Source organism: Benincasa hispida, chromosome 8 (genome assembly GCF_009727055.1).
Source record: "Benincasa hispida cultivar B227 chromosome 8, ASM972705v1, whole genome shotgun sequence".
In the NCBI taxonomy this organism is placed as follows: domain Eukaryota; kingdom Viridiplantae; phylum Streptophyta; class Magnoliopsida; order Cucurbitales; family Cucurbitaceae; genus Benincasa; species Benincasa hispida.
The window spans coordinates 43,656,933-43,670,618 of record NC_052356.1 but is presented as its reverse complement, the minus strand read 5'-3'; the positions used below and the strand labels follow the sequence as shown (position 1 = coordinate 43,670,618).

Genomic DNA, 13,686 nt, shown 5'->3' with positions numbered 1-13,686 from the left:
TTGTCAAGTGAATTGGTTTCACTAAACAATAGTTGAAAGAGAGACTAAACAATCGTAGAGTGTTACTATACGATAGTTCACTCAGCTGGTCGTAGCTAAAAGATCGTAGGGTTTTTTTTATATGATAGATTGCCTCTGTTACACAACTGAGCATTCTTCTATACGATAGACTCATATTATCTCCCACTTGCTCAATCGTCTACATGATTTTTATTTCTTTGATCTCTTCCTCTAACTAAGTCCACACAGAGCCCACACTTCTGAATTCTCACACCGAGAATACCAAGGTAACCATTGTGATGGTGTCCTCACTCAACTCGATTGAGTCGAGGTTTTGGAGGTCGTTCGTTGGGTTCATGATCTTGGAGATCGTTGAGTTTGTGTTTGCTGTTTAATCGTGCTATGTTGCGGTCATTATGTTCGAGTGTTCGTGTGTTGCTATTGAAGGATCTCTTACTGAAGAGTTCCATGAGCGCGTTCAGATCGCTCCGATCTCACCGTGACCGAAATACATATAATACATTCAAACATACAGTTATGCAAGTAAATCTTAATTAACGGCATGCTAAGAACAATAACATAACAAGGGAAAGGTGCCATACCAGTTGAAGACAATCTTCAATCTTCGAAATTCAATGCAGCGGAACCCTCCATGCGATCTACCAACGCCCAGCAGCAGCGTCAACAATAACAACACGAACAACCGCACGAATACGAATGTCGTAGGGACGACACCACCAGAAAAGAGCCCCAGGTATTCTCGGAGTGAGAACCCAAAGCGTGGCCTTTGATGAATTTGGTAGAGGAAGGAGGGAACACAGATCGTGTAGGCGATAAGCAAGTGGAAGGGAAAAAAAGCGCTATCGCATAGCAAAATGCTTATCGTTTAGGCGAAGCTACACGATCGTGTAGATTTTACTGAACGACCGTTTAGGAAAAGGTATATGATCGTTTAGGAAACTCGACACACTATACGATCGTTTAGAGAAGCTATGCGATCGTGTAGGAACTAGCGTGCGATCGTTTAGGAGCGAGGTAGACGATCGTTTAGGCGAAGAGTTACTATCACATAGGCTCTTGAAATGCTCAAGTGATCGTTTAGGTGCGAGGTGGACGATCGTTTAGACGCAGAGCAACTATCATATAGGCTCTCGATTTTCTTAAGCGATCGTTTTGCTTTCACCAGCACGCTCCTCTCGATTTCTTTTGATCGATTGACGACGGACGATTGAAAAATGAAACAATTTCATTTTTATTTTATCGGTTACAATAACCGACTCATTCCACTAACCCACGTCCAAACGTGATTTTTGGATTAATTATCATATAATTAACCAACTAAAATATTAATAAATATAATCATATTATATTTTTTAACCTATAGTTTGATATCACATATCTACTATAGTATTTTCTCCCCTACTTGATATAAATCATATTTATATCTAGTTTCCAAAATAATGTATCTCATACATTTAGCCAATTATATCATATATAATTAACCAGTCTAATTATATCATATATAATCGAACTTCCTCTTGTCAATTTGAACTTTTCAAATTAACCCAAACATTGGTTCTCGACTTTATCCAAGCTACCCAGAGGACCTAATGGACCTGTGGCTCAAAGCTCCAACAGTCTGTGAATAGCTGACTAAACTCTTTAGCCACGAGATCCACCATCCATTAACTGTCAAGTATTCCATTAAAGAACAACAACTGAACTCTTCTTACCACAGATATATTTTTGTGTCCATCATTTATAACCAATCATGAGTACGATGACCCTTTATAGATGTTCATAAGTACAGTTGGGCCAAATTATCGTTTTGCCCCTATAGTTATATCTCACTCCTTAAGTACCACTGATTTCTCTAATGAATAATACAACATAGTCCAACTATGTGTGAACACCACTCGGGCCAAGAGAAGGTGTGTGGCGCCACATCGTTCAAAGCTGGAATCAAACCTTAAGGAAGCTATCTATCACTTACCCCTGCCTCGGAAGGAGTGAGTTCCATCTTGTGTAGCTGAGTTCCCAGCTCTTAAATCAGACGAATCCCCAAAATGGTAGGTTTGAATTGGCGACCTGGCCATCGCACCCATACAAATCAAAGGACAACCCTTAAGGGTAAGAGTTCCCAATTCACTCAGGATTGAGGTCATGTTACCTATGGTCATCCTAGTGAAGTGAAGTCCTTGTCATGAACGATGTTACATAACGAGACGTTACACTTCGTGTCAGGTCTTATACAAACTCTTTGTACAGGATGCCCCTGCTCGTATATAACCAACACGAATGACCAGGATTAGACCATCTGTAGTCACAACACTTGTGACCATTCCACAAAGCGGGCAGCGTCATAGCGTTACCAAGATAAGTTTCCCTCCATATTCATATACTACATACCATTTTGGTTATCACTCAAGACATGATCCACTTATATGTCACCACATACATGCTTAAGTCACATATAGATAACTAGGGATTTTATGTTTATTGGTTTGTGGTAAAACAAATAAAACAAGCAACTGAGCAAAATACAAAATGTGAAGTAAATATCATATATTAACAACACAAGATTTCGTACAAACTGTTTACAAACTATAGAACACGAGATTTTAGGGCATCAATCCCAACAGCTATCTTGGAGACTGAATGAGCGCTCACAATCGAGGGAGTTTGAAGCTAAGTCTTCAAAGGTATGTATAATCTTTTCCTTGATCTCATTGTTAAGCATGCTTTAATTTTGTATTGTGCATGCCCTGTGAATGTCCATTTCTTGACTGTAATTTTGTATGTTCAATAACGAATGGAATTTGGAACGATCATTCTGCTGCTCATGAAAATCCTCATGTATGATTTCCTTCATGCATAACCCTAAAAAAAATCAGTTAATTGAGCATAACTCATCATAGATCAAACCATGTCCAACGTGGTTTTATTTCTCCTTTCTGATTCACCATTTTGTTGAGGTGTACCAGCTGCCGAGAGTTGGAATATGATCCCATGTTCTATCAAATAGTTTGAGAAACTTAAATCCATGTATTCTCCACTCGGATCTGATCAAAGTATTTTAATGGTTTTACCTAATTAATTCTCAAACTCATCCTTACACTCTTTGAACTTTTCAACAGCTTTAGATTTGTATTGCATTAGGTAAAGATACCAATATCTTGAATAATAATATATAAAAGAGCTCAAGTATTCATACCCACCTCTTGTCTTAACATTAATCGGACACAAAGGTCTGAATGTACAAGCTCAAGTATTCATACCCACCTCTTGTTTGGCTCTATAATATTTTCTAGTAAAACGTCTTTTTGTCTTTTGCCTTCAAAGCATGACTCACATACAGATAAAGTGTTTTTTTCTAACTCGCTTAGAAGTTTACTTTTAACCAGTTTCTCAATCCTATTGAGATTTATGTGACCTAATCTTAGATGCCAAAGACGTATATTTTCTTTAGGAGAAATCTTTTGTCTTTTATGTTGGGTTGTTACAGTACTAAACATTTCAGTATTGAGAAGCGTTTTAGATGCTAACGACCTTAGCACATGCAAATTACTCTTTAAATTTGCAAAACAAATATTAACCCATATTTATAAATAAACACTTTATTTACATTGAATGAGATAGAATAATTTTGTTCAATCAAACATCTTATAGAAACTAAGTTCATTTTCAAACGAGGAACTACACATACATTGTTCAATAATAAATAAGATTTCTATAAAAATAATTTGATGCCTCCCACTACAACTCTTGAGATGACCTACCTGGTTCCAACCCGCATGGTCATCTCACCAGTCCCAAGCTGCTACCAGGAACTAATTCCTTGAAAAGAAAAACAAATGTGATTAGTGACCCCTAAATCAACTATCCAGATTGGATCATCATTCTCCACTAAACAAGTTTCCAAAACTAGTAAATCACATTTACCTTGTTTGACCTTCTTCTTCTCCGAAAAATAATTAGGGCAGTTTCCTTTTTAATGCCTTTCCTAATTGCAATGGAAATAATTTTCCTTTTCAACCTTGGCCCTTTTGTCCTTGTGGGCTACAGCCTGTTTAGCTTTATTCCCTTTATCAACCTTCTTCTTCTTCCATTTTTTTATGCCAGAGGAAGAAGGCATAGACTTAGTCCCAAACGTCGAACCTTTGTGGAAATTTTTAGAGGAACTGGAAATATTTGCCTCCCCTTTCTGTCCTTTGACTTTCAGCAAGGACTCGTTAGTCCGTAGCTCGTTTAGAAGGGTGGTAAGGGTGTAGTCAAGCTTGTTCATAATAGTATTACTACGAAATTAAAGGAAAATCTTTGGCATAGATTCCAGAATAAAGCAACTTGAAAAATACCTCAGAAATCCACTATTTTAAGTGTGCTTGTGCGTCAATTTGTGATACAATTGTGATTGCATGGTTTTATCTTTAAATGAGAGAAAAATCAAATTATAAAGATTCTTCATGCCGCTTTGAATCTTGAGAGAAAAATGTTCTCTCAAACTTCTTGCACACAAAAGTCTCTCTAGCTCAAAATTCCCTAAATTCATTCCATCCATTCTAAAGTTGGAGAATAGCGGGAAAACTCTAGTGATGGTCCACGGATCATCCGTGATCAGAATCGAGTCAAGGATTGCTGGAATTAAGAATTATACAAAGGTTGTATTTCTAAACCCTAATCATCTTTGTATGAATTTGCATGCTTAATCTTTAAAATTGATGTAATTAGAGTGCTTAATATCCTAACGCTTCCACATGTTAATTATTAACACCAGCAATTGATATCAGAGCATGATTTAAGCACTCAATTTATGTTATTTTAGCTTTGTGGATGTTTTTCATGAGAAGAATACAATGGCTATGGATATATTACAGTTTTGGCATGTAGATTTACCTTTAATTGTGTTACAATTATTGTAATTGACTCCTTGTTTATGGGCCTTAATGTGTGAAGAATGATCTGTAAGTTTGCTAGAGTCATTAGAGTTGAAATTAGGTTGCAAATGGAGAAGTTTTGGAGCTTGCGCAACAAAAATTGAAGCTGTTTCTTTGCTTTTGTCAAGAGACACTACGATGCTCTTCAACAGTGCCATGATGTTGTTCTTTTTTTTCCCCAAAACTGCGGAGCGTCACGACGCTCTTCAACAGCACCGGGCCGCTGTTCTTCGTCCAACCCAGAAGCGCGCGTACATGAGGATCGGTTCAGTTTAGCCGATTTTAAGCCCTGGCAGTCCGGTTCGCCTTTTTTGCAGCCTTGGAGGTCCAATTCAAGCATTCTTCAGCTGGTTCGGGTCGGTTCGAATGGTTCAAGAGTGGTTCGGAGTAGTTTCTGTCTCTTATACACATCTAGATGTGTATAAGAGACAGGTTCAAGAGTGGTTCGGAGTAGTTTATGGATTATTTTTGTAATAATTTAGGTGTTTACTTGATTAGGATGCTAAAATTGGTTTGCGGGTCGGTTGGAGCTGCAAAAGTGGGCACGGGCCGACTAGAGCTATCGAAGCAGGCCGGGTCCAATGGGCTGGGCCGTGTGCTGGACCCAGACACAGAGCGATAACCGTGGTGCAGGCTTGGGCTGTGGACTTGGGTCGGGTCTGGAGCTGCCAACGTGGGTGGTGAAGCTGTAGATGCATGGAGCCGGGTCGGGTCGCGGGCACGAGTCGAGTCTAGAAGCCTTTTTTGGCCAAAAAACCAGTTGTCTTCTTTCCGAAATTGGGGAAATAAAAACTAGAACCAACTTTAATGACTCTAGCAAAATTACAAATGACACGTTAAAGGCTATAAAACACCGGACAATTACAATAATTATTACAACTCGAGAATAATTACCCACCAAATACAAAATTAACAATAATTGAGTGCTAAAAGCATGCTCTGATATCATTTGATGGAACGTACACATGCACAACGGAAGCAATTAAGGATCTTTAGTACTCTAATTAAGTTAATTTCATAAGAACAAACATATGCTTTAGCATATATTAAAAGGTTTAAGTGTACAACCTTTGTGGCTCCAAATTGATTGCTAATTCTGCTCCAATCTCCTTACAAGCCTGCTATGAACCACTAGAGAGCCTTCTCGACTATTCTCTGACCTTAAAACGGGATGGTGGGATCCGGTGAGTGACTAAATTTGGGATGAATTTAGAATAGAAATTGAGAGAGAATTGAGGTCTTAAATTCTAAAACTCTTTTAGAATTTCTAAGTTGCCAAGAAGAAATTATTTTTCAACTAACTTGAAGAGAACATGAAAAACAACAAAAATGGTAAAAAAAGTCTAAATTTCACATAAACACTCAATTTATAGAGCAATTACATGCAAAATTGAGTTAACCACATTTTGACACTTCAAAATGCACTCAAAATTAGTGGGATTAGTGGCTAGTTGTAGAATTAACACCTAGTAAATGGAATTACTCATAATTCCACTTAAAATAGGATTTTTCCACTCAATAAAATTGTTGGATTTTCCACTAAGTTAGGTCAACTTTTGACCTTATACTTTTGGAACCAACATTCAAATTTAGTCAAATTCTAATTAAATAAAATTTTAATTCAAAACTAAAAGAAAAAAAGATTTTGGAATTTCCTACTTCATGTGGTCAACTTTTAACTTTTGACTTTCAAAGCTTGGTGAAGTCAACATTTTGACGTTTAACCTACTTTAACTAATTCTATTTAATCTCAAAATTAATTCTAATAGCTAATTTAAAATTAAATAATTTAATTAATTTAATTTAATATTAAATCCAATGCTAATCCCTATCAATATGAATCCTTATTCATAGTCTTGGTATTTAAATCTTATTTAAATATCTCCAACTCTCTCTTTATTATTCAATTCCCAATTGAATGATATGTCGTTAAATTTATCGTGCATATTTAACACTTATTCCCTAATTCGAATTCGAACACTTCGAATTCATTCATCACGCTGCTTGATATGAGCTAGCAGGGGGGCCTCATGAACCTATAAATCATGGGCTCCAACGATCCTAAATTAATTAGCTAAACTCTTTAACCCAATTAACCAACATTGGTTAACTACCGGATCACTCCACTAAAGCACAGTAGTTGCACTCCTCTCACAGTAGATATATTTCTGTCTGCTCGATATAACCATAATCAATAAGTCAACCTTTCACAAGTTGTTCATAATAACAGCTTGGTTAAAAGTTGTTTTACCCCTGAGATTACATCTTACTCCTTAAGTCCTACTAATCCTCTAATGAACAATTAGTTTGTAATCCAATCACCAAATCAAGTCATTCTCGGGTCAATGAGAAAGTAAGGCCCCTTGTTCAAGACCCGAAGTCAGCACTTAAGGAATAACCTCTTTACTATACCTAAAAATGGGTAGGAGTGAATTCCACCTTGCACCCTATGTCCCCAGCTATCTATCCGGTCTTACCCTTGGAATGGAGGTCTTATTGTGCCGATGCTGATAAGTCAACCATCACCCATGAAAATCTAAGGATAATTCTGAATAAACAGAAGTTCATAGTTAGCTTAGGATTAAGGTTAAGTTACCTAGGTCATTACTTTGAAATAGTCAGTCTTAAATAGTAAACAACGTTATAAAGTAAGAGTGACTTACTTCTTGGTCTGGTCTTATATAAACTCTTTGTACAGGACGTCCCCACTTTCATGTCATTACTTTGAAATAGTCAGTCTCCACATGAACGATTGAGAATCACATCGTTTGTAGCACTTTACAACAATTGTAACAACTACAAAGTGAGCCGCATTCAATAGCGTCTCCAGGATAAGGTACCCAGCCTTATCCGATACTATAGAACGTTTTAGGTATCTACTTGAACTTAATCCACTCTTATGTCTCCACATAAAGTCCAAGTACTCATGTAATAGCCATGGATCTTAGTTTATTAGATTTAGATTCTTTCTAAAATGAAATGAGCAATTTATACATTCAATAACATCTTTATTGAATAAACCTCAATAACATCTTTATTGATAACAGAATAAGTTTATTGTTTACAAACCACGAGTTTTAGGACATAAACCCCAACAAGTTGTTCATAGTAAGCGGGAGAAGGAAATGTGTCAACACATCCTACGATCCCCTCCATTTGGTTACACTGTGAGATTTCCATATTCTGCCTGCGTATCGTTTTAGCGTGACCACCCATTCGAAGGGTTGTGACATGGGATCGGAACACCGCAAATTCCAAAAATGGATAGTGTCTCTTAATTCTGTCTTCAACATTGTTTGCCCCTCAGTAGTTTGTTGATACCGTTCTTTGAGATCTGAAAATGGAAGGTTATATTTACAAGAGTTACTAAGGGTTAGTAAGTTCTTGACCGAAAATAAGAGTTATTCTAATATTAGTATTTAGTCAAGAATGTCTTGGTTTAATGAAGGAGTAATTGACTGCCCCTCAGTATGGATTATTCTGACTCACAGAAGTATCGTTGTAATTAATAATGAGATACGGGTACATTATTACATTTGCTAAAATTGATTGGATTTAGAGCTTTTCAATAACATATTATGTTTATATTTTCAGCATGTCGAACTCTATTATACAATTTCTTGCTTCCGATAAATTTGACGGTGATAACTACTCAACGTGGAAATCAAATATAAACACAATACTAGTGATTGTTGATTTAAGGTTCGTTTTAACGGAGGAATGTCCTCCAACTCCCAACCCATCTGCAAACAGAATGGTTCTAGGTACTTATGACAGATGAATTAGGGAAAATAATAAAGCTTAAGTCTATATCTTAGCAAGCATATCAGATTTTTTGACTAAGAAATATGGGAGCATGGTCACCGCTAAGGGGATTATGGATTCGTTACAGGCAATATTTGGACAACTGTCCTCATCTGTCAGGCATTATACTCTCAAAGAGTTTTACAACCACCACATAAAGGAAGGAACCTCTGTTAGAGAACATATTTTTTATATGATGGAGGAAGTAAACTGTCGTAGATAAGAAAGTTGAGAAAGCGAAATAAGGTAAATATGATTTAATCGTTGTTGAAACATGTTTAGTGGAAAATGATAAATTGACATGGATATTAGATTTAGGGACCGCTAATCATATTTGTGCTTTTGCTCAGGAAATTAGTTCCTGAAGACAGCTTGTAAAGGGCAAGACAACTTTGAAAGTTGGTATGAGAAAAGTCGTCTCGGCTAAAACAGTGGGAGACATGAATTTGTTTTTTGGAGATAGATTCATTTTACTAGAAAATCACTAGAAGAAATTCGGGCTTTAATGTCGGTTTTAAAATTATAATTTAAAAGGCCATACAATAATTCAGGCCTTGAAAACACAAATTACAAGTAATACAAACATTATGATTTTACAAACATTATGGATTTACTGTCCCTCTCCACTTGGTAAGTATGGATCCCTTCATAATTCTTCTTTAACAGACCCCCCAGCTTCAACAATGTCTGGTTATAGGCATTTTTGTCTGACCACTGTTGTTTAAAGGATCACAAACAATAAAGGTTTAAGACAAAGGATTGAAAGTGAAAATGTGATCAGAATTCATATTCAACTAACCGTATTTATTAGGAATGTGCATAAATGGTATATTAGCATTCAAAGTATACCAAAACATAAACATAAGAATATGAAAGAGGAAAGGAGGAAATTAGCATTCAAAATCTAAAACTCACATGATCCAATGACGACAAAAATGAAGAATCCAATAAGAATAGGGCCGACAGGGTAGTCCTTTCCCTTCTTTGTAGCAGTTTCAGGCACAACCCCTCTTCAAAATGTTCTTCTTGAACCTTTCTACCTTCATGTGCCCTTGCTCTTGCACTGCCTTGCTACGCTTCAGAGACCATGCAAGGTACTACAAATGCAACTATATTAAGAGCTTTGTAACTGTGAATGTCGAAATGAAAAAATGGTGATTACAAATAAATGAAGAAGTAAGAACTGAAAATGCATTGTAGGATTGTACTTACAGTATTTCATTCATGGATGAGAGGTTGACAGAGGTACGGATAAGAAATTAAGCTTCTCATAAAGCTGCAAAGAACTACCATTTCCATCAGATTCCTGAAGCAACACATCCATTGCAAAAGAATGATTTTTGCAACATTAGGAAGTATATGATACATGTACTGATTTGTACTTCAACAAAAATTGATATGCTTAATTATGATCTTTAGATGTTAATAAGCAAGGTTCATAAGTAACAAAAACAATCATATTGGGGGGAAAACACAAATGATCGAGAAAACAAAGGAAAAATGTTAAACTTTGATTTGACTGAACCTCTTGGAAAGTTTTGTAAGTAACCAATCTGTATTCTAAACAAATGTTTCCAAATTTATGTCTCTTTGTCTGTATTTTCTATGGTCACCTCTGCTCGGTTCCTAGCCTGACCTATACCTACTAAAAGTTTAGTAAACATGGCCTAAAGCAAGGAAGTTTCCTTTTATATTGCATCCGTAATAAGGCTAAATCACTTAAAAACATATACAATTGAAGCTTTAATATTGACAAGCTTTTAGCTGAGAAAACATTCAAAGAATTTTGCTAATATATAGATCCTTGATATATTTGAGGTTACTAACCAATTACACTAAAAAAAGCTTTAAATTCAGTATAACACTATCATTGAAGTTGGTTGTCTATGAATGATAACTAAAGGTGTCCACGGTTTGAATTCAAACAAATCAATACACGGTTTCGAGTGGGAAAGAACCTCATCATTGTTCTGAGAAAAATTAGATTACGATGTTATTCCACGAACAACGGAGCTTACTAAACTCAACTTCAGTCCAAGTCAGAGCATTCCATGCCCTTTCTAGCTGCATGAATAAATAAATCATATTGGAGCGATCAAATGGATTAAATTATCTGAATGGGCCAAATTCTACAGTCATTTGCACTTGCTAAAACAAAATAGTATCATCTTGCAGGAGAAAACACATACAGTTATTTCAATTGGTCGGTCCCCCAAAACTATTTGAGCACCAACTTCTTCAGATGCTTTACGAGCAGCTGGAAACTGCATGATTAATGAGAGTTTCATGAACTAGTTGTACATATGCAGACCTATACACTGGTACATCTAGAAATTACTTGGTCATTTGAAAAGCTGTTTATTAAAGTACCTCGTCTCCAAAAGGATGATTGACATCTGATGAAATTTTGGATGAAAAAACTGCAAGAAGCAGACGCAAAGCAAGAGCAATTCGGCCTCCTGAAAAATGGGAAAGTTTTAGACAACTTTTATGATTGATGTTCAAGGGAGTATTAGAATTAGTTTTCTGATTGGTTGGTTCATTACTTTATTGTTATTGCCAACCATATTGCCTATTTATCGAGCCAACTCCTTGTTGAAATTCAATAAAAGGCTATAAAGTTTCTCCCTAAAATGTTTTTCATAAGCTTGATAAAAATTCATGGAAAGATGAAGATTGAATAATGACAAAGCAAACAGATTCAGATCTACTTCAAACATTCCAAGATGGCAGCATATATTGGGAAAAGGAACCCTTAGAAAAATGGCATCAATACAAATATACAAAATTAAAAAATATTTCCAAAAGAGTTAAAAGAGACTCAGACATCCAAGGAAGGATAAAGCAACACTAGCTCTCAAGCCTGACGAAGGCGAAAGCTCTTAGGCGGCCACTGCGAATGTTTTGAGAGACAAGCCTTCAAGATATCATCATTGTTATCAAAACATTAAACCTAACATAGAGCATGGAGAATCATTTAGATACCACCAGATGGCACTCGAAAAAGGGAAACAAAAATAGGGGAAACGAGGTATCAAGATAAGTTAAGAACATAAGGAAAATATTTAATGATTTCCAGTGGCGAACGGAAATGAAGTTACAAACAAGTCCTGAATAGACCTAACAGTTCAAATGAGGTTAGAATATAAGTTAAGAGCGGAATCAACAGTTCAAATGATTCTCCAGTGATAGGTGAAAAGCAAATAAAACCATGAATTCAAATAAAAGCAATAGTATCTGTATATAAGATTTTCCAAGTAGCAATGATCAGTAATATATAACTCGTCTAAAGCCCAACAATACTCGTTGGGGGGTTTTGAAGAGCGAACATGCATTATAAAACAAAAACTTAAAAATCAAATCATCGAGAAACTAGAAGTAAAACTCTTAAATAGAACATTAGACATCCAAGGAAGGATATGAACAGCAGAAGCTCTCAAGCCTGGTGAAGGCGAAAGCTTTCAGGTGGCCACTGCGAATGTTTTGAGAAACAAGCCTTAAATGTATCATCACAGACTCATTACCAAATCATCATACAAATCAATAAGAAAAATAAAATAAAAAAAATAAAAGAGAATATAGAATGTGGGAAAATCTAAATGCATAAGCATTATAAAGGAGAACATGTTGGATTTCAGTTTTTGGTCTGGCTCACCGATATCTAAAGTATACATGATACCAGATCTAGAATAAATGCCTGCAATAATTTAAGATCATGTTGATTTTAAAAAAAAAAACACAGAAAGAAAGATGATGAAGATAAAATTGTCAATATCACACAAAATGATGGTGTATAAGATGTCAGAGTCCAAAGATGATGAAGATAATAATTGATTGCTATATTTTTCCAATATATCGACTGTCATAGACCGTGCACCATCATGACACACGACTCTCACCTATAATCAACACTGAAAAATACACCATAACACGATTCTCCTATAAACATGGAAAATTGCAAGACCTCCTGAGGAATGCTGTTAATTTTCAACTATGGTGTCTTGTCCTCAGTACTCATTCAGCTCAGCAAGCAAGTGATTATTCCTTAACATTTCATTTTCAAGTTGGTAATAAACTCTCGAGGGTTTAGTTTGGTTACTTTAACAGAGAAAGTCATAAACAAATTTGATAGAAATAGAGATATAAATAAAGAGTTACTAATGTATAAAATGTCCAATCAGCAAGTTCATAAAGTACTCACATCCTGTCCAGGGGCCACCAAACCTTTAATTCTCCTACCAACCAATTCCTCTCCAGCACTTGATATGTCCATTACTTGAAACGAATTTAAACAATACAAGTTAGCAGAAGCCACAAAAATATATCTTTAAAAAAAAAGATATGCATCTGAGTGGGGAATCAGGATTTTCTTTGTATGTGTTAAATGTTAACATACTACGAAGTATAATCCACTTATCTATGTGATATAATAGCAATGCCCAAATAATAGCCTACGACTTAAGCTTCCAAGACTGATACTTCAATCAAATTCTCACACGTACCTCAGTGACGATGTCATATGAAATTTCTTAAGAAAGTACCCTTAAAGCATGTGAGTGTCATAGTTATGGAAGCAGACAAAGGAAGATTATAAAAGTCTTACCTCTTTTTCCACAATGGCATTACTTATTGATAATGACACTCACATGTCATTTCCACAATGGCATGTGAGTGTCATTATCAATAAGTAAGATGGAAGTTTTAGAGAATCTAACGATAGGCAAACAAATTTAATTTTGCATACAAGCACTAGGGAATGAACTTGTTTATATCCAACAACATTTCCATCCTATGTTTAATCAACACAGAAAAATAATACCTCCAACCACCATAACACCCTCCCTAATTAACAACCATTGCATTTATAGTCCTTTGTAGAGATCTAACCACCAAAAGAGGCACAATAAGAGAGAGATATGTTAAAAAGATAAAATTGTATATAGCAAAC

General features: G+C 35.8%; 1 protein-coding gene and 2 non-coding genes across 3 annotated transcripts; all 3 read right to left on the bottom strand.

Annotated features, from left to right (window-relative positions):
* Positions 1–9,733: 9,733 nt before the first annotated feature.
* Positions 9,734–13,011, bottom strand: LOC120084065. Its single transcript, XM_039039966.1, has 5 exons — positions 12,936–13,011; positions 11,109–11,197; positions 10,928–11,002; positions 9,988–10,044; positions 9,734–9,835 (listed from the first exon to the last, which is right to left on the bottom strand). Exons 1-5 carry the CDS (start codon positions 13,009–13,011, stop codon positions 9,734–9,736), a joined length of 399 nt encoding a protein of 132 aa, XP_038895894.1.
* Positions 11,556–11,677, bottom strand: LOC120084319. The gene has a single exon (XR_005483683.1). It is a non-coding gene; the product is annotated as a small nucleolar RNA SNORD14 (small nucleolar RNA).
* Positions 12,134–12,256, bottom strand: LOC120084323. The gene has a single exon (XR_005483686.1). It is a non-coding gene; the product is annotated as a small nucleolar RNA SNORD14 (small nucleolar RNA).
* Positions 13,012–13,686: the final 675 nt, after the last annotated feature.